General features: G+C 52.1%; 1 protein-coding gene across 4 annotated transcripts in view; it reads right to left on the bottom strand.

The window, feature by feature from the left end:
- LOC122922586 (tropomyosin beta chain-like) overlaps positions 1-21,970 on the bottom strand; it is a 58,158-nt gene that overhangs the window by 14,301 nt on the left and 21,887 nt on the right. For 2 of the 4 annotated variants that reach the window (XM_044273254.1, XM_044273252.1), the window contains exons 1-4: positions 10,474-10,712; positions 3,377-3,515; positions 1,228-1,361; positions 926-1,043 (exon numbers count right to left, since the gene is read on the bottom strand). In XM_044273254.1, coding sequence (XP_044129189.1) covers positions 926-1,043; positions 1,228-1,361; positions 3,377-3,515; positions 10,474-10,697 — 615 coding nt within the window. In that variant the 5' untranslated portion in view covers positions 10,698-10,712. Of the gene's footprint in view, positions 1-925; positions 1,044-1,227; positions 1,362-3,376; positions 3,516-10,473; positions 10,713-21,970 lie in introns of those variants that run through there. The other 2 variants (XM_044273256.1, XM_044273255.1) reach the window with 1 other exon arrangement.

Raw genomic sequence — 21,970 nt, 5'->3', positions numbered from 1 at the left:
CCCTGCACACAGGCTCCGATTGCCCGATACCATAGGCCTCCCCGGGATGGGGTCACGTTTTTTGTGTACTTTGGGAATGGCATAAAACGTAGCTATAGTGGGTTTGGGATTGAATAGGACTCTGAACTCATCTTTAGTAATTAGATTTTTTAGAATATTTTTCAGATCTTGTTTAAACTGCTCTGTTGGATTTCCTTTTAGTAATTGATACGTTTTTGTATCTCTCAGTAGGGTCATTACCATTTGTAGATAGTAGTCTTTATCGAGGAGACCTATATTTCCGCCCTTATCGGAGGGCTTGATTTCTAAGTTCTTTTCCTTCATAAGGTGGTCCAGGGCTTCTTTCCTGTTTTGTTAGATTTGATCCCAGGGATGCTTTCCTTGTTGTGATTTTTTGAAGATCCCTCGTAAAATGACTCAATTTTCCCATACTTGGTGAATCCCGACTGTGGAGTCGGTGTACTATGGGGTGCACTAGGTGGTATTATTTCCCCCCTGTGTTCTCTCTGCAGTTCCTCTAAAATCTGCTGTAACCTCTTTTGCGTTATGTTTTTGTGGATCTCTTTCCAGGTTTTTGTGTTCTTTATGTTGGGCCAGTTTTCTTGCAAATAGGTTGATATCTTTGACCCAACTGAAGCAGTCAAAGTATGGTACTGGTGTAAAAGATAGACCCTTGTATAACAGAGTTTCATATTCTGGTGTTAGTGTCAGGCTGGTTAGATTGATGATCTGCGTCCCGTTAGTTTGTGGTGGCTCAGCAGCTATGTCCCCTGTCGATATCCCCGTTTGTCTCTGTCCCTGAGTTGTACCCCAGGCTCCAAAAAATGTGGCATGAATGTTTGGGTAGTGGTCCCCATTTGTCCGCCACTGGAGTTTGATACAGGAACATGACAAGAGCCCACATCTCCCGACCTGCAAGACCTACCTCCTCATACTTCCTGTCAGAGTCCTCAGCCACGTGCTTGGCTTCCTTGAGCTGTAAGTCCTGGTCATGCATCTTCTCCTCATCTTTGGTGGCTCTGTTCTCAATGACTTTCATTCCTCTGTAACACAAAGCCAGATCCCCAGAGAGGTCAGTGGTGTGAGAAGGTGCAGATCTCTAGAGAGGTCAGAGGTGTAATAATCTGCAGGATATATCCCTATGTATTTGTCAGGAGGTAGAGTACAGTGTGATGTTCTGCAGAGGGTTTAGCAGTGTAATAATCCGCAGAGCACAGTGATCCGTACCTCTCGCTCTCATCCACGGCCTTCTCAGTCTCCTCCAGCTTCTGCAGGGCAGTGGCCAGCCGCTCCTGTGCCCGGTCCAGCTCCTCTTCCACCAGTTGGATGCGTCTGTTCAGGGAGGCAACATCTGATTCTGCCTGAAACACAAGACACAGAGTGTGAGGCTGCGCTGCAGACAGACCTGACCAGCGGGTGGCACCACACTAACCGCAGCACGCCTCACCGCTATAACCCCGGGAGCCGGCCTCACCGTTATAACTCTGGGAACTGGCCTCACCGCTATAACCCCGGGAGCCGGCCTCACCGCTATAACTCTGGGAACTGGCCTCACCGTTATAACTCTGGGAGCCGGCCTCACCGCTATAACCCTGGGAACTGGCCTCACCGCTATAACCCCAGCAGCCGGCCTCACCGCTATAACCGCGGGAACCGGCCTCACCGCTATAACTCTGGGAACTGGCCTCACCGCTATAACCCCGGCAGCCGGCCTCACCGCTATAACTCTGGGAGCCAGCCTCACCGCTATAACTCTGGGAACTGGCCTCACCGCTATAACCCCGGCAGCCGGCCTCACCGCTATAACCCTGGGAGCCGGCCTCACCGCTATAACCCCGGGAACTGGCCTCACCGCTATAACCCCGGGATCCGGCCTCACCGCTATAACCCCGGGAGCCGGCCTCACCGCTATAACCCCGGCAGCCGGCCTCACCGCTATAACCCCGGGAGCCGGCCTCACCGCTATAACCCCGGGAGCCGGCCTCACCGCTATAACCCCGGCAGCCGGCCTCACCGCTATAACCCCGGCAGCCGGCCTCACCGCTATAACCCCGGGAGCCGGCCTCACCGCTATAACCCCGGCAGCCGGCCTCACCGCTATAACCCCGGCAGCCGGCCTCACCGCTATAACCCCGGCAGCCGGCCTCACCGCTATAACCCCGGCAGCCGGCCTCACCGCTATAACCCCGGCAGCCGGCCTCACCGCTATAACTCCGGGAGCCGGCCTCACCGCTATAACTCCGGGAGCCGGCCTTACCGCTATAACCCCGGGAGCCGGCCTTACCGCTATAACCCCGGGAGCCGGCCTTACCGCTATAACCCCGGGAGCCGGCCTTACCGCTATAACTCCGGGAGCCGGCCTTACCGCTATAACTCCGGGAGCTGGCCTTACCGCTATAACCCCGGGAGCTGGCCTTACCGCTATAACCCCGGGAGCCGGCCCTACCGCTAAAACCTCGGCAACCGGCCTCACCGATATAACTCTGGAAACTGGCCTCACCGCTATAACCCCGGGAGCCGGCCTTACCGCTATAACTCCTGGAGCCTGCCTTACCGCTATTATGTATGATATGTAGCTGATATAATGGCTTTTGGGTCGGTAACGCTTGCACGTGTACAGGTAATGAATAGCTCCTCAGGATGCCGGTGAGCGTGACACCGGAGAGGACTAGCTCATGTATTATTCAACAACACGGATACATGAGACTGCTCCTCTCAAACCTGATCATCGGAGGGTGAACTGTCAAAAATGAGCAGGTGGCTGGAGCTGACCACCTGTCGAGGTGTAAGGGTATAACCCTTTATCAGGTGCACAACTAGAGGTGTGGGGCTTACACCGGCAGGATTGGGGTATTATACAGGGTAGGGAGATACAGAGACTTCTATGTGTTACTCAGCAGAGTGGTGGACACATGGACAGAGTATGGATGTTACTCAGCAGAGTGGTGGACACATGGACAGAGTATGGATGTTACTCAGCAGTGTGATGGATACATGAACAGAGTATGGATGTTACTCAGCAGTGTGGTGGACACATGGACAGAGTATGGATGTTACTCAGCAGTGTGATGGACACATGGACAGAGTATGGATGTTGCTAAGAAGTGTGGTGGACACATGGATAGAGTATGGATGTTACCTAATGGTCTGTTGGACACATGGACAGAGAATAGATGTTACTCAGCAGCATGGTGGACACATAGACGATGTAATGATGTTGCTCAGAAGCATGGTGGACACTTGGACGATGTAGTGATGTTACTCAGCAGTATGGTGGACACTTGGATGAGTTGAAGCCCCAAAATATCTCTAGCTACAGAATTATTACAAGTGACCCCCCCCCCCATCTGTCCTAATGATGTGTGATACTTCTTACCCTCTCCTGTGCCTCCCTCTCCATAGCCAGCTCCTTCCTCAGCCAGTCTCCTCTCTCCTCAGCATTATCCACCTTTTGCTGAAGGTCTTGGATCTTCTTCCTCACTGCTGCTATTGAGGTGGCACCGGGCAGGGACGACCTACAGGTGAGTCTGTTCTATAACTTGTCACATTATTAGGCCACAGGTGCACACAGAGCAGGGAATAGTATTAGCTCTTCAGGCAACAAACGTGGACCAAGTTGTCTCACCACAATGATGTCATCACACCAGTCATCTACATACCAAATAGGGGTTAAAAACAGGTCATGGGGCGCTGTTATCCATAAACAGCAAAAGCTTTTATTTGGATGAAAATGAATTTTGAACCCTAACTGTCCTCAGGAAGAGCGGAAAGACAAAACTTTTAATGAAATGAAACTTTTTGCTTTTATTGATAACAGCGCCCATATAACCTGTTTATTAGCCCATTACGTTCTGATCTGAAATGAAGACGACCCAATGAGGCGGGAGCCGCAGCCAATTGTCATATCTCCGAGATTCCCCAGAGACGTTCCTGAACCAGCACAATGCTCAGCGCAGCTCATTTCCAAGCCTGTCCTGTTTATGAGGCGTCACACCAGTGATGTCACCACCACAACAATAAAACCATGACTCCTGATGTCACCACAACAATGATACCACTGTCACTACTGATGTCACCACCACCAAAGAGCACATTACCACCAATGATGTCGTCATCACCACAACAATATCACCATGACTCCTGATGTCACCACAACAATGATATCACCGTCACTACTGATGTCACCACAACGATGATATCACCATCACGACTGATGTCACCACAACGATGATATCACCGTCACTACTGATGTCACCGTCACTACTGATGTCACCGTCACTACTGATGTCACCGTCACTACTGATGTCACCGTCACTACTGATGTCACCGTCACTACTGATGTCACCATGACTCCTGATGTCACCACAACGATGATATCACCGTCACTACTGATGTCACCACAACGATGATATCACCGTCACTACTGATGTCACCACAACGATGATATCACCATCACGACTGATGTCACCACAACGATGATATCACCGTCACTACTGATGTCACCACAACGATGATATCACCGTCACTACTGATGTCACCACAACGATGATATCACCGTCACTACTGATGTCACCACAACGATGATATCACCATCACGACTGATGTCACCACAACAATATCACCATGACTCCTGATGTCACCACAACAATATCACCATGACTCCTGATGTCACCACAACAATATCACCATGACTCCTGATGTCACCACAACGATGATATCACCGTCACTACTGATGTCACCACAACGATGATATCACTGTCACTACTGATGTCACCACAACGATGATATCACCATCACGACTGATGTCACCACAACAATATCACCATGACTCCTGATGTCACTACAACGATGATATCACTGTCACTACTGATGTCACCACAACGATGATATCACCATCACGAATGATGTCACCACAATAAAGATAAAACAAAAATAACTTTAATAAGCCGGCTAGGGGGCGCTGCTCCAAAGAAAGGAGGCTAATAATATTTATTAGGGGTCACCAAGTACTAAACGTACATCGTGTGTGAACCCATTTTCAGAGATGGACAGTAAACTTCCAATCACCCAGAAGTGAAATCTAACGACTTCTGCGCTGAGACCAGTGACACAAGAGACCACAACAGCAGAGTGAGGAGAGAGCGCCGAGACTGGAGACACAAGAGACCACAACAGCAGAGTGAGGAGAGAGCGCTGAGACTGGTGACACAAGAGACCACAACAGCAGAGTGATGAGAGAGCGCTGAGACTGGTGACACAAGAGACCACAACAGCAGAGTAAGGAGAGAGCGCTGAGACTAGTGACACAAGAGACCACAACAGCAGAGTGATGAGAGAGCGCTGAGACCGGTGACACAAGAGACCACAACAGAAGAGTGAGGAAAGAGCGCTGAGACTGGTGACACAAGAGACCACAACAGCAGAGTGAGGAGAGAGCGCTGAGACTGGTGACACAAGAGACCACAACAGCAGAGTAAGGAGAGAGCGCTGAGACTGGTGACACAAGAGACCACAACAGCAGAGTGATGAGAGAGCGCTGAGACCGGTGACACAAGAGACCACAACAGCAGAGTGAGGAGAGAGCGCTGAGACTGGTGACACAAGAGACCACAACAGCAGAGTGATGAGAGAGCGCTGAGACCGGTGACACAAGAGACCACAACAGAAGAGTGAGGAGAGAGCGCAGGGACTGGTGACACAAGAGACTACAACAGAAGAGTGAGGAGAGAGAGCTGAGACTGGTGACACAAGAGACCACAACAGAAGAGTGAGGAGAGAGCGCTGAGACTGGTGACACAAGAGACCACAACAGAAGAGTGAGGAGAGAGCGCTGAGATGGGTGATACAAGAGACCACAACAGCAGAGTGAGGAGAGAGCGCTGAGATGGGTGATACAAGAGACCACAACAGAAGAGTGAGGAGAGAGCGCTGAGACTGGTGACACAAGAGACCACAACAGCAGAGTGATGAGAGAGCGCTGAGACTGGTGACACAAGAGACCACAACAGCAGAGTGATGAGAGAGCGCTGAGACTGGTGACACAAGAGACCACAACAGCAGAGTGAGGAGAGAGCGCTGAGACTGGTGACACAAGAGACCACAACAGCAGAGTGATGAGAGAGCGCTGAGACCGGTGACACAAGAGACCACAACAGAAGAGTGAGGAGAGAGCGCTGAGACTGGTGACACAAGAGACTACAACAGAAGAGTGAGGAGAGAGCGCTGAGACTGGTGACACAAGAGACCACAACAGAAGAGTGAGGAGAGAGCGCTGAGACTGGTGACACAAGAGACCACAACAGAAGAGTGAGGAGAGAGCGCTGAGATGGGTGATACAAGAGACCACAACAGCAGAGTGAGGAGAGAGTGCCGAGACTGGTGACACAAGAGACCACAACAGCAGAGTGAGGAGAGAGCGCCGAGACTGGTGACACAAGAGACCACAACAGCAGAGTGAGGAGAGAGCGCAGGGACTGGTGACACAAGAGACCACAACAGCAGAGTGAGGAGAGAGCGCCGAGACTGGAGACACAAGAGACCACAACAGCAGAGTGAGGAGAGAGCGCAGGGACTGGTGACACAAGAGACTACAACAGCAGAGTGAGGAGAGAGCGCCGAGACTAGTGACACAAGAGACCACAACAGCAGAGTGAGGAGAGAGCACTGAGACTAGTGACACAAGAGACCACAACAGCAGAGTGAGGAGAGAGCGCTGAGACTGGTGACACAAGAGACCACAACAGCAGAGTGAGGAGAGAGCGCCGAGACTGGTGACACAAGAGACCACAACAGCAGAGTGAGGAGAGAGCGCCGAGACTGGTGACACAAGAGACCACAACAGCAGAGTGAGGAGAGAGCGCTGAGACTGGTGACACAAGAGACCACAACAGCAGAGTGAGGAGAGAGCACTGAGACTGATGAGACAAGAGACCACAACAGCAGAGAGAGGAGAGAGGGCTGAGACTGGTGACACAAGAGACCACAACAGCAGAGTGAGAAGAGAGCGCTGAGACCAGTGACACAAGAGACCACAACAGCAGAGTGAGGAGAGAGCGCTGAGACTGGTGACACAAGAGACCACAACAGAAGAGTGAGGAGAGAGTGCTGAGACTGGTGACACAAGAGACCACAACAGAAGAGTGAGGAGAGAGCGCTGAGACTGGTGACACAAGAGACCACAACAGCAGAGTGAGGAGAGAGCGCTGAGACTGGTGACACAAGAGACCACAACAGCAGAGTGATGAGAGAGCGCTGAGACCGGTGACACAAGAGACCACAACAGCAGAGTGAGGAGAGAGCGCTGAGACTGGTGACACAAGAGACCACAACAGCAGAGTGAGGAGAGAGCGCTGAGACTGGTGACACAAGAGACCACAACAGCAGAGTGATGAGAGAGCGCTGAGACCGGTGACACAAGAGACCACAACAGCAGAGTGAGGAGAGAGCGCTGAGACTGGTGACACAAGAGACCACAACAGCAGAGTGATGAGAGAGCGCTGAGACCGGTGACACAAGAGACCACAACAGAAGAGTGAGGAGAGAGCGCTGAGACTGGTGACACAAGAGACTACAACAGAAGAGTGAGGAGAGAGCGCTGAGACTGGTGACACAAGAGACCACAACAGAAGAGTGAGGAGAGAGCGCTGAGACTGGTGACACAAGAGACCACAACAGAAGAGTGAGGAGAGAGCGCTGAGAAGGGTGAAACAAGAGACCACAACAGCAGAGTGAGGAGAGAGTGCCGAGACTGGTGACACAAGAGACCACAACAGCAGAGTGAGGAGAGAGCGCCGAGACTGGTGACACAAGAGACCACAACAGCAGAGTGAGGAGAGAGCGCAGGGACTGGTGACACAAGAGACCACAACAGCAGAGTGAGGAGAGAGCGCCGAGACTGGTGACACAAGAGACCACAACAGCAGAGTGAGGAGAGAGCGCAGGGACTGGTGACACAAGAGACTACAACAGCAGAGTGAGGAGAGAGCGCTGAGACCAGTGACACAAGAGACCACAACAGCAGAGTGAGGAGAGAGCACTGAGACTAGTGACACAAGAGACCACAACAGCAGAGTGAGGAGAGAGCACTGAGACTGGTGACACAAGAGACCACAACAGCAGAGTAAGGAGAGAGCGCCGAGACTGGTGACACAAGAGACCACAACAGCAGAGTGAGGAGAGAGCGCCGAGACTGGTGACACAAGAGACCACAACAGCAGAGTGAGGAGAGAGCGCCGAGACTGGTGACACAAGAGACCACAACAGCAGAGTGAGGAGAGAGCGCTGAGACTGGTGACACAAGAGACCACAACAGCAGAGTAAGGAGAGAGCGCCGAGACTGGTGACACAAGAGACCACAACAGCAGAGTGAGGAGAGAGCGCCGAGACTGGTGACACAAGAGACCACAACAGCAGAGTGAGGAGAGAGCGCTGAGACTGGTGACACAAGAGACCACAACAGCAGAGTGAGGAGAGAGCACTGAGACTGATGAGACAAGAGACCACAACAGCAGAGAGAGGAGAGAGGGCTGAGACTGGTGACACAAGAGACCACAACAGCAGAGTGAGAAGAGAGCGCTGAGACCAGTGACACAAGAGACCACAATAGCAGAGTGAGGAGAGAGCGCTGAGACTAGTGATACAAGAGACCCCAACTCCAGAGTGAGGAGAGAGTGCTGAGACTGGTGACACAAGAGACCACAACAGCAGAGTGAGAAGAGAGCGCTGAGACCAGTGACACAAGAGACCACAACAGCAGAGTGAGGAGAGAGCGCTGAGACTAGTGATACAAGAGACCCCAACTCCAGAGTGAGGAGAGAGTGCTGAGACTGGTGACACAAGAGACCACAACAGCAGAGTGAGGAGAGAGCGCTGAGACTGGTGACACAAGAGACTACAACAGCAGAGTGAGGAGAGAGCACCGAGACTGGTGAGACAAGAGACCACAACAGCAGAGTGAGGAGAGAGCGCAGGGACCGGTGACACAAGAGACTACAACAGCAGAGTGAGGAGAGAGGGCTGAGACTGGTGACACAAGAGACCACAACAGCAGAGTGAGGAGAGAGCGCCGAGACTGGTGACACAAGAGACCACAACAGCAGAGTGAGGAGAGAGCGCAGGGACTGGTGACACAAGAGACTACAACAGCAGAGTGAGGAGAGAGCGCGCTGAGACTGGTGATAACTCTCTGAGTACAGATAATGTAGTAGATGTCACCTGCAGTCCCATGTAACACCACAGATAACACAGTGATAGCTCACTGAGTACAGATAATAAAGTAGATGTCGGCTGCAGTCCTATGTAACATCACAGATAACACAGTGATAACTCTCTGAGTACAGATAATGTAGTAGATGTCACCTGCAGTCCCATGTAACACCACAGATAACACAGTGATAGCTCACTGAGTACAGATAATAAAGTAGATGTCGGCTGCAGTCCTATGTAACATCACAGATAACACAGAGATAACTCTCTGAGTACAGATAATGTAGTAGAGAGTGCCGAGACCAGTGACACAAGAGACTACAACAGCAGAGTGAGGAGAGAGCGCCGAGACTGGTGACACAAGAAACCACAACAGCAGAGTGAGGAGAGAGCGCCGAGACTGGTGACACAAGATACTACAACAGCAGTGTGAGGAGAGAGCGCTGAGACAAGAGACTACAACAGCAGAGTGAGGAGAGAGCGCTGAGACCAGTGGCACAAGAGACTACAACAGCAGTGTGACGAGAGTGCTGAGACCAGTGACACAAGAGACTTCAACAGCAGAGTGAGGAGAGAGCGCTGAGACTAGTGACACAAGAGACTACAACAGCAGAGTGATGAGAGCGTGGAGACTGGTGATAACTCTCTGAGTACAGATAATGTAGTAGATGTCACCTGCAGTCCTATGTAACACCACAGATAACACAGTGATAGCTCTCTGAGTACAGATAATGTAGTAGATTTCACCAGCAGTCCTATGTAACACCACATATAGCACAATGATTACTCTCTAAGTACAGATAAAGTAGTAGATGTCACCTGCAATCCTATGTAACACTATAAATAACACAGCGACAGCTCTCTGAGTACAGATAATGTAGTAGATGTCTGCTGCAGTCCCATGTAAAACCACAGATTACGCAGTGATAACTCACTGAGTACAGATAATGTATTAGATGCCTCCTGCAGTCCTATGTAGCACTACAGATAACACAATGATAACTCTGAGTACAAATAATGTAGTAGATGTCACCTGCAGTCCTATGTAACACCACAGATAACACAGTGATGACTCTGAGTACAAATAATGTAGTAGATGTCACCTGCAGTCCTATGTAACACTACAGATAACAAAGTTATAACTCTCTGAGTACAGATAATGAAGTATATACTACCTGCAGTCCTATGTAACACACAGATAAATCGTATTTTTAGGAGTTATGTCTCAGCTCTGCTACATGTCGTCTCCCAGGTGTCTGCAAGCCATACCTCATCTTGTGCCTCTCAGCGCTCTCAGCAGCAGAGCTCAACTGTCTCCTCTCCTGGCTGAACATGTTCCTCCTCTTAGTTAAGGACTTCCCCCAGTATCTCTCCTCTCCACCCATCATCCTCCCTCTTAACTCCTCATCTCCTGTGCACTTACTACAGCTAGAGGCACACAATGAGCCATCACCTTCTACAGACATAATGCCCCCAGCCCCCGGATTCATCATTGTGATTGGTCTGTACATTCCCATATAATAAGCACCTCCTGCAATTCTCTAAATTGTATCTTCCCTAAAGTTCCATGCAGTGTGTCTCCCCTGTACTTTCCCAGAGTGTGTCCATCCTGTACCCCTCTATAACCTGCCCCTTTGACTTCCATATAGTGTGTCTTCCCTGTACTTCACTAAACTGCATTTATCCTGCACCTCCCTATAGCAAACTCCCTGCACTTCAGTCATTCAAATCTACTCTTTTCCACAGTAAGTCTTCCCTGCCCTTCCCCACACTAGGTCTTCCCTGCCCTTCCCCACACTAGGTATTCACTGCCCTTCCCCACACTAGGTCTTCCCTGCCCTTCCCCACACTAGGTCTTCCCTGCCCTTCCCCACACTAGGTCTTCCCTGCCCTTCCCCACACTAGGTCTTCCCTGCCCTTCCCCACACTAGGTCTTCACTGCCCTTCCCCACACTAGGTCTTTTGTGCCCTGTCCCCACACTAGGTCTTCCGTGCCCTTCCCCACACTAGGTCTTCCCTGCCGTTCCCCACACTAGGTCTCCCCTGCCCTTCCCTACACTAGGTCTTCCCTGCCCTTCCCCACACTAGGTCTTCACTGCCCTTCCCCACACTAGTTCTTCCCTGGCCTTCCCCACACTAGGTCTCCCCTGCCCTTCCCCACACTAGGTCTCCTCTCCTGGCTGAACATGTTCCTCCTCTTAGTTAAGGACTTCCCCCAGTATCTCTACTCTCCACCCATCATCCTCCCTCTTAACTCCTCATCTCCTGTGCACTTACTACAGCTGCAGTCACACAATGAGCCATCACCTTCTACAGACATAATGCCCCCCCCCTCCCCCCCCCCCCCCCCGGATTCATCATTGTGATTGGTCTGTACATTCCCATATAATAAGCACCTCCTGCAATTCTCTAAATTGTGTCTTCCCTAAAGTTCCATGCAGTGTGTCTCCCCTGTACTTTCCCAGAGTGTGTCCATCCTGTACCCCTCTATAACCTGCCCCTTTCACTTCCATATAGTGTGTCTTCCCTGTACTTCACTAAACTGCATTTATCCTGCACCTCCCTATAGCAAACTCCCCTGCACTTCAGTCATTCAAATCTACTCTTTTCCACAGTAAGTCTTCCCTGCCCTTCCCCACACTAGGTCTTCCCTGCCCTTCCCCACACTAGGTATTCACTGCCCTTCCCCACACTAGGTCTTCCCTGCCCTTCCCCACACTAGGTATTCACTGCCCTTCCCCACACTAGGTCTTTTGTGCCCTGTCCCCACACTAGGTCTTCCCTGCCCTTCCCCACACTAGGTCTTCCCTGCCCTTCCCCACACTAGGTCTTTCCTGCCCTTCCCCACATTAGGTCTTCCCTGCCCTTCCCCACACTAGGTCTTCACTGCCCTTCCCCACACAAGGTCTTCCCTGCCCTTTCCCACACTAGGTCTTCCCTGCCCTTCCCCACACTAGGTCTCCCCTGCCCTTCCCTACACTAGGTCTTCCCTGCCCTTCCCCACACTAGGTCTTCACTGCCCTTCCCCACACTAGTTCTTCCCTGCCCTTCCCCACACTAGGTCTCCCCTGCCCTTCCCCACACTAGGTCTCCCCTGCCCTTCCCCACACTAGGTCTCCTCTTCTGGCTGAACATGTTCCTCCTCTTAGTTAAGGACTTCCCCCAGTATCTCTACTCTCCACCCATCATCCTCCCTCTTATCTCCTCATCTCCTGTGCACTTACTACAGCTGGAGTCACACAATGAGCCATCACCTTCTACAGACATAATGCCCCCAGCCCCCGGATTCATCATTGTGATTGGTCTGTACATTCCCATATAATAAGCACCTCCTGCAATTCTCTAAATTGTGTCTTCCCTAAAGTTCCATGCAGTGTGTCTCCCCTGTACTTTCCCAGAGTGTGTCCATCCTGTACCCCTCTATAACCTGCCCCTTTCACTTCCATATAGTGTGTCTTCCCTGTACTTTCCCAGAGTGTGTCCATCCTGTACCCCTCTATAACCTGCCCCTTTCACTTCCATATAGTGTGTCTTCCCTGTACTTCACTAAACTGCATTTATCCTGCACCTCCCTATAGCAAACTCCCCTGCACTTCAGTCATTCAAATCTACTCTTTTCCACAGTAAGTCTTCCCTGCCCTTCCCCACACTAGGTCTTCCCTGCCCTTCCCCACACTAGGTATTCACTGCCCTTCCCCACACTAGGTCTTCCCTGCCCTTCCCCACACTAGGTCTTCCCTGCCCTTCCCCACACTAGGCCTTCCCTGCCCTTCCCCACACTAGGTCTTCCCTGCCCTTCCCCACACTAGGTCTTTTGTGCCCTGTCCCCACACTAGGTCTTCCGTGCCCTTCCCCACACTAGGTCTTCCCTGCCGTTCCCCACACTAGGTCTCCCCTGCCCTTCCCTACACTAGGTCTTCCCTGCCCTTCCCCACACTAGGTCTTCACTGCCCTTCCCCACACTAGTTCTTCCCTGCCCTTCCCCACACTAGGTCTCCCCTGCCCTTCCCCACACTAGGTCTCCTCTCCTGGCTGAACATGTTCCTCCTCTTAGTTAAGGACTTCCCCCAGTATCTCTACTCTCCACCCATCATCCTCCCTCTTAACTCCTCATCTCCTGTGCACTTACTACAGCTGCAGTCACACAATGAGCCATCACCTTCTACAGACATAATGCCCCCAGCCCCCAGATTCATCATTGTGATTGGTCTGTACATTCCCATATAATAAGCACCTCCTGCAATTCTCTAAATTGTGTCTTCCCTAAAGTTCCATGCAGTGTGTCTCCCCTGTACTTTCCCAGAGTGTGTCCATCCTGTACCCCTCTATAACCTGCCCCTTTCACTTCCATATAGTGTGTCTTCCCTGTACTTCACTAAACTGCATTTATCCTGCACCTCCCTATAGCAAACTCCCCTGCACTTCAGTCATTCAAATCTACTCTTTTCCACAGTAAGTCTTCCCTGCCCTTCCCCACACTAGGTCTTCCCTGCCCTTTCCCACACTAGGTATTCACTGCCCTTCCCCACACTAGGTCTTTTGTGCCCTGTCCCCACACTAGGTCTTCCCTGCCCTTCCCCACACTAGGTCTTCCCTGCCCTTCCCCACACTAGGTCTTCCCTGCCCTTCCCCACACTAGGTCTTTTGTGCCCTGTCCCCACACTAGGTCTTCCCTGCCCTTCCCCACACTAGGTCTTCCCTGCCCTTCCCCACACTAGGTCTCCCCTGCCCTTCCCCACACTAGGTCTTCCCTGCCCTTCCCCACACTAGATCTTTCCTGCCTTTCCATACACTAGGTTTTCCCTGCCCTTTCCCACACTAGGTCTTCCCTGCCCTTCCCCACACTAGGTCTTTTGTGCCCTGTCCCCACACTAGGTCTTCCCTGCCCTTCCCCACACTAGGTCTTTTGTGCCCTTCCCCACACTAGGTCTTTTGTGCCCTGTCCCCACACTAGGTCTTCCGTGCCCTTCCCCACACTAGGTCTTCCCTGCCCTTCCCCACACTAGGTCTTCCCTGCCCTTCCCCACACTTGGTCTTCCCTGCCCTTCCCCACACTAGGTCTTCCCTGCCCTTCTCCACACTAGGTCTTCCCTGCCCTTCCCCACACTAGGTCTTCCCTGCCCTTCCCCACACTATTTATATTCCACATCTACTTAAAACATGCCTCCGTTGCAGTTCACTATAGTGGGTCCTACCTGCACTTTGCCATAACCAGGATTTATTATGTATAATGTGGTTGAGTCGTATCAATGACTGTAATACGGGGCGGGATTGTATCTCTGTGGATAGATGACTGTAATACAGAGAAGGTATTAGGATGTGTGTGTATATACTGTATATGTGCAAATGCATTTGTGTGTATATGTATGGGGGTGTATATATGTGTCTTTACATATATATGTATGGAAATGTGTGTATGAATGTGCATATATATGGGTGTGTATGTATATGTTTGGGTACAGAGCTGTACTTAGGGTGGGAGCCTAGGGCAGCAGAATAACAATCTAAAAGTGTATATATGTACAGTCAGGTCCATGAATATTGGGACATGGACACAATTGTAACATTTTTGGCTCTATACATCACCACAATGGATGTGAGATGAAGCGGACAAGATGTGCTTTACCTGCAGACTGTCAGCTTTACCTGCAGACTGTCAGCTGTACCTGCAGACTGTCAGCTTTACCTGCAGACTGTCAGCTTTCCCCGCAGACTGTCAGCTTTACCTGCAGACTGTCAGCTTTACCCGCAGACTGTCAGCTTTCCCCCGCAGACTGTCAGCTTTACCTGCAGACTGTCAGCTTTACCCGCAGACTGTCAGCTTTACCTGGCAGACCGTCAGCTTTACCTGCAGACTGTCAGCTTTACCTGCAGACTGTCAGCTTTACCTGCAGACTGTCAGCTGTACCTGCAGACTGTCAGCTTTACCCGCAGACTGTCAGCTTTACCCGCAGACAGTCAGCTTTACCCGCAGACCGTCAGCTTTACCCGCAGACTGTCAGCTTTACCCGCAGACTGTCAGCTTTACCTGCAGACTGTCAGCTTTACCCGCAGACTGTCAGCTTTACCTGCAGACTGTCAGCTTTACCTGCAGACTGTCAGCTGTAATCTGAGGGGATTTACATCGAGATCAGGTGAACGGTGCAGGAATTACAGCAGTTGCATCTGTGCCTCCCACTTGTTAAGGGACCAGAAGTAATGGGACAGAATAATAATCATAAATCAAACTGTCACTTTTTAATACTTGGTTACAAATCCTTTGCAGTCAATTACAGCCTGAAGTCTGGAACGCATAGACATCCCCAGACGCTGGTCTCATCCCTGGTGACGCTCTGCCCGGCCTCTACTGCAACTGTCTTCAGCTCCTGCTTGTTCTTGGGGCATTTTCCCTTCAGTTTTGTCTCCAGCAAGTGAAATGCTCAATCGGACTCAGGTCCGGGGATTGACTCGGCCATTGCAGAACATTCCACTTCTTTCCCTTAAACTCTTTGGTTGCTTTTGCAGTATGCTTTGGGTCATTGTCCATCTGCACTGTGAAGCGCCGTCCAATGAGTTCTGAAGCATTGGGCTGAATATGAGCAGATAATATTGCCCGAAACCCTTCAGAATTCATCCTGCGGCTTCTGTCAGCAGACACATCATCAATAAACTGAGGAGCCGCAGACACAACTGAGGAGCTGCAGACACAACTGAGGAGCCGCAGACACAACTGATGAGCTGCAAAAACAACTGAGTAGCCGCAGACACAACTGAGGAGCCGCAGACACAACTGAGGAGCTGCAGACACAACTGAGGAGCCGCAGACACAACCGACAAAGCGAAGACACAACTGAGGAGCCGCAGACACAACTGATGAGCTGCAAAAACAACTGAGTAGCCGCAGACACAACTGAGGAGCCGCAGACACAACTGAGGAGCTGCAGACACAACTGAGGAGCCGCAGACACAACCGACAAAGCGAAGACACAACTGAAGAGCGCAGACACAACTGAGGAGCCGCAGACACAACTGAGGAGCCGCAGACACAACTGATGAGCTGCAGACACAACTGATGAGCTGCAGACACAACTGATGAGCCGCAGACACAACTGAGGAGCTGCAGAAACAACTGAGGAGCCGCAGACACAACTGAGGAGTCGCAGACACAACTGAGGAGCTGCAGACACAACTGAGGAGCCACAGACACAACTGAGGAGCCACAGACACAACTGAGGAGCCACAGACACAACTGAGGAGCCACAGACACAACTGAGGAGCCGCAGACACAACTGAGGAGCCGCAGACACAACTGAGGAGCCACAGACACAACTGAGGAGCCACAGACACAACTGAGGAGCCGCAGACACAACCGACAAAGCGAAGACACAACTGAAGAGCGCAGACACAACTGAGGAGCCGCAGACACAACTGACGAGCTGCAGACACAACTGACGAGCCTTAGACACAACTGAGGAGACGCAGACACAACTGAGGAGCCGCAGACACAACTGATGAGTCGCAGACACAACTAAGGAGCTGCAGACACAACCGAGGAGCCGCAGACACAACCAACAAAGCGAAGACACAATTGAGGAGCCGCAGACACAACTGAGGAGCTGCAAACACAACTGAGGAGCCGCAGACACAACCGACAAAGCAAAGACACAACTGAGGAGCCGCAGACACAACTGAGGATCCGCAGACACAAATGAGGAGCCGCAGACACAACTGAGGAGCTGCAAACACAACCGACAAAGCGCAGACACAACTATGGAGCCGCAGACACAACTGACGAGCCGAAGACACAACTGACAAGTCACAGTCACAACTGAAGAGCCGCAGACACAACTGAGGAGCCGCAGACACAACTGACGAGCCGCCGACACAACTGACGAGCCACAGACACCACTGAGGAGCCACAGACACCACTGAGGAGCCGCCGACACAACTGAGGAGCCGCCGACACAACTGAGGAGCCGCAGACACAACTGACAAAGCGCAGACACAACTGAGGAGCTGCAGACACAACTGACGAGACACAGACACAACTGAGTAGCTGCAAACACAACCGACATAGAGCAGACACAACTGATGAGCCGCAAACACAACTGAGGAGCTGCACACATAACCGGCAAAGCGCAGACACAACTGACAAGTCACAACTGACGAGCCGCAGACACAACTGACAAGTCACAGTCACAACTGACGAGCCGCATACACAACTGACGAGCCGCAGACACAACTGACGAGCCGCAGACACAACTGAGGAGCCGCAGACAAAACTGACGAGCTGCAGACACAATTGAGGAGCCGCAGACACAACCAATGAAGAGCAGACACAACTGAGGAGCTGCAGACACAACTGACGAGACACAGACACAACTGACGAGTCGCAGACACAACTGACGAGCCGCAGACACAACTGACGAGCCGCAGACACAACTGACGAGCTTCAGACACAACTGACGAGCTGCAGACACAACTGAGGAGCCGCAGACACAACTGACAAAGCGAAGACACAACTGAGGAGCCGCAGACACAAATGTGGAGCTGCAGACACAACTGAGGAGCCGCAGACAAAACTGAGGAGCCGCAGACGCAACTGAGGAGCCGCAGACGCAACTGAGGAGCCGCAGACACAACTGAGGAGCCGCAGACACAACTGAGGAGCCGCAGACACAACTGAGGAGCCGCAGACACAACCGACAAAGCAAAGACACAATTGAGGAGCCGCAGACACAACCAATGAAGAGCAGACACAACTGAGGAGCTGCAAACACAACTAAGGAGCTGCAGACACAACTGAGGAGCCGCAGACACAACTGAGGAGCCGCAGACACAGCTGAGGAGCCGCAGACACAACTGAGGTGCCGCAGACACAACTGAGTAGCCGCAGACACAACTGAGTAGCTGCAGACACAACTGTGGAGCCGCAGACACAACCGACAAAGCGAAGACACAACTGAGGAGCCGCAGACACAACTGATGAGCTGCAAAAACAACTGAGTAGCCGCAGACACAACTGAGGAGCCGCAGACACAACTGAGGAGCTGCAGACACAACTGAGGAGCCGCAGACACAACCGACAAAGCGAAGACACAACTGAAGAGCGCAGACACAACTGAGGAGCCGCAGACACAACTGATGAGCTGCAGACACAACTGATGAGCTGCAGACACAACTGATGAGCTGCAGACACAACTGATGAGCCGCAGACACAACTGAGGAGCTGCAGACACAACTGAGGAGCCGCAGACACAACTGAGGAGTCGCAGACACAACTGAGGAGCTGCAGACACAACTAAGGAGCCGCAGACACAACCAACAAAGCGAAGACACAATTGAGGAGCCGCAGACACAACTGAGGAGCTGCAGACACAACTGAGGAGCTGCAAACACAACCGACAAAGCAAAGACACAACTGAGGAGCCGCAGACACAACTGAGGAGCTTCAAACACAACCGACAAAGCAAAGACACAACTGAAGAGCTGCAGACACAACTGAGGAGCCGCAGATACAACTGAGGAGCCGCAGACAAATGAGGAGCTGCAGACACAACTGAGGGGCTGCAAACACAACCGACAAAGCGCAGACACAACTGAGGACCTGCAGACACAACTGAGAAGCCGCAGACACAACTGAGGAGCTGCAGACAAAACTGAGGAGCCACAGACACAACTGAGAAGCCACAGACACAACTGAGGAGCCACAGACACAACTGAGGAGCCGCAGACACAACTGAGGAGCCGCAGATACAACCGACAAAGCGAAGACACAACTGAGGAGCCGCAGACACAACTGAGGAGCTGCAAACACAACTGAGGAGCCGCAGAAACAACCGACAAAGCGAAGACACAACTGAGGAGCCGCAGACACAACTGAGGAGCTGCAAACACAACTGAGGAGCCTCAGATATAACTGAGGAGCCGCAGACACAACAGAGGAGCCGCAGACACAACAGAGGAGCCGCAGACACAACTGAGGAGCCGCAGACACAACTGAGGAGCTGCAGACACAACTGAGGAGCCGCAGACACAACCAACAAAGCGAAGACACAACTGAGGAGCCGCAGACACAAATGATGAGCTGCAGACACAACTGAGGAGCCGCAGACACAACTGAGGAGCCGCAAACGCAACCGAGGAGCCGCAGACGCAACTGAGGAGCTGCAGACACAACTGAGGGGCCGCAGACACAACTGAGGAGCCGCAGACACAACTGAGGAGCCGCAGGTGCAACCAATGAAGAGCAGACACAACTGAGGAGGTGCAGACACAACTGACAAGACACAGACATAACTGAGGAGCCGCAGACACAACTGACAAAGCGAAGACACAACTGAAGAGCGCAGACACAACTGAGGAGCCGCAGACACAACTGACGAGCTGCAGACACAACTGACGAGCTGCAGACACAACTGAGGAGCCATAGACACAACTGAGGAGCCGCAGACACAACTGAGGAGCCGCAGACACAACTGATGAGTCGCAGACACAACTAAGGAGCTGCAGACACAACTGAGGAGCCGCAGACACAACCAACAAAGCGAAGACACAATTGAGGAGCCGCAGACACAACTGAGGAGCTGCAAACACAACTGAGGAGCCGCAGACACAACCGACAAAGCAAAGACACAACTGAGGAGCCGCAGACACAACTGAGGATCCGCAGACACAAATGAGGAGCCGCAGACACAACTGAGGAGCTGCAAACACAACCGACAAAGCGCAGACACAACTGAGGAGCCGCAGACACAACTGACGAGCCGAAGACACAACTGACAAGTCACAGTCACAACTGAAGAGCCGCAGACACAACTGACGAGCCGCAGACACAACTGACGAGCCGCCGACACAACTGACGAGCCGCCGACACAACTGACGAGCCACAGACACCACTGAGGAGCCACAGACACCACTGAAGTGCCGCCGACACCACTGAGGAGCCGCAGACACAACTGAGGAGCCGCAGACACAACTGACAAAGCGCAGACACAACTGAGGAGCTGCAGACACAACTGACGAGACACAGACACAACTGAGTAGCTGCAAACACAACCGACATAGAGCAGACACAACTGAGGAGCCGCAGACACAACTGAGGAGCTGCAAACATAACCGGCAAAGCGCAGACACAACTGACAAGTCACAACTGACGAGCCGCAGACACAACTGACAAGTCACAGTCACAACTGACGAGCCGCAGACACAACTGACGAGCCGCAGACACAACTGACGAGCCGCAGACACAACTGAGGAGCCGCAGACAAAACTGAGGAGCTGCAGACACAATTGAGGAGCCGCAGACACAACCAATGAAGAGCAGACACAACTGAGGAGCTGCAGACACAACTGACGAGACACAGACACAACTGAGGAGCTGCAGACACAACTGAGGAGTCGCAGACACAACTGAGGACCTGCAGACACAACTGAAGAGCCACAGACACAACTGAGGAGCCGCAGACACAACTGAGGAGCTGCAAACATAACCGACAAAGGGCATACACAACTGACGAGCCGCAGACACAACTGACGAGACACAGACACAACTGAGGAGCTGCAAACACAACCGACAAAGCGCAGACATAACTGACGAGCCGCAGACACAACTGAGGAGCCGCAGACACAACTGAGGAGCTGCAGACACAACTGACGAGCCGCAGACACAACTGACGAGCCGCAGACACAACTGAGGAGCTGCAAACATAACCGACAATGGGGATGCACAACTGAGGAGCCCCAGACACAACTGAGGAGCCACAGACACAACTGAGGAGCCGCAGACACAACTGAGGAGCCGCAGACACAACTGAGGAGCCGCAGACACAACTGAGGAGCCGCAGACACAACTGAGGAGCCGCAGACACAACTGAGGAGCCGCAGACACAACCGACAAAGAGAAGACACAACTGAGGAGCCGCAGACACAACTGAGGAGCTGCAATCACAACTGAGGAGCCTCAGATATAACTGAGGAGCCGCAGACACAACAGAGGAGCCGCAGACACAACTGATGAGCTGCAGACACAACTGAGGAGCCGCAGACACAACCGACAAAGCGAAGACACAACTGAGGAGCCGCAGACATAATTGATGAGCTGCAGACACAACTAAGGAGCCGCAGACACAACTGAGGAGCCGCAGACACAACTGACGAGCTGCAGAAACAACTGACGAGCTGCAGACACAACTGAGGAGCCATAGACACAACTGAGGAGCCGCAGACACAACTGAGGAGCCGCAGACACAACTGAGGAGTCGCAGACACAACTGAGGAGCCGCAGACACAATTGATGAGCTGCAGACACAACTGAGGAGCCGCAGACACAACTGAGGAGCTGCAGACACAAATGAGGAGCCGCAGGCACAACCAATGAAGAGCAGACACAACTGAGGAGCTGCAGACACAACTGACAAGACACAGACACAACTGAGGAGCTGCAGACACAACCGACAAAGCGTAGACACAACTGAAGAGCGCAGACACAACTGAGGAGCCGCAGACACAACTGAGTAGCCGCAGACACAATTGACCAGCTGCAGACACAACTGAGGAGCTGCAGACACAACTGAGGAGCTGCAGACACAACTTACGAGCTGCAGACACAACTGACGAGCTGCAGACACAATTGAGGAGCCGTAGACACAACTGAGGAGCCGCAGACACAACTGATGAGCTGCAAACACAACTAAGGAGCCGCAGACACAACCGACAAAGCAAAGACACAACTGAGGAGCCGCAGACACAACTGAGGAGCCGCAGACACAAATGAGGAGCCGCAGAC

The sequence above is a fragment of the Bufo gargarizans genome, unplaced genomic scaffold, assembly GCF_014858855.1.
Source record: "Bufo gargarizans isolate SCDJY-AF-19 unplaced genomic scaffold, ASM1485885v1 fragScaff_scaffold_519_pilon, whole genome shotgun sequence".
Lineage (NCBI taxonomy): Eukaryota > Metazoa > Chordata > Amphibia > Anura > Bufonidae > Bufo > Bufo gargarizans.
Note: the sequence above shows the minus strand (reverse complement) of the source record. Positions and strands in the feature narration are given on the sequence as shown.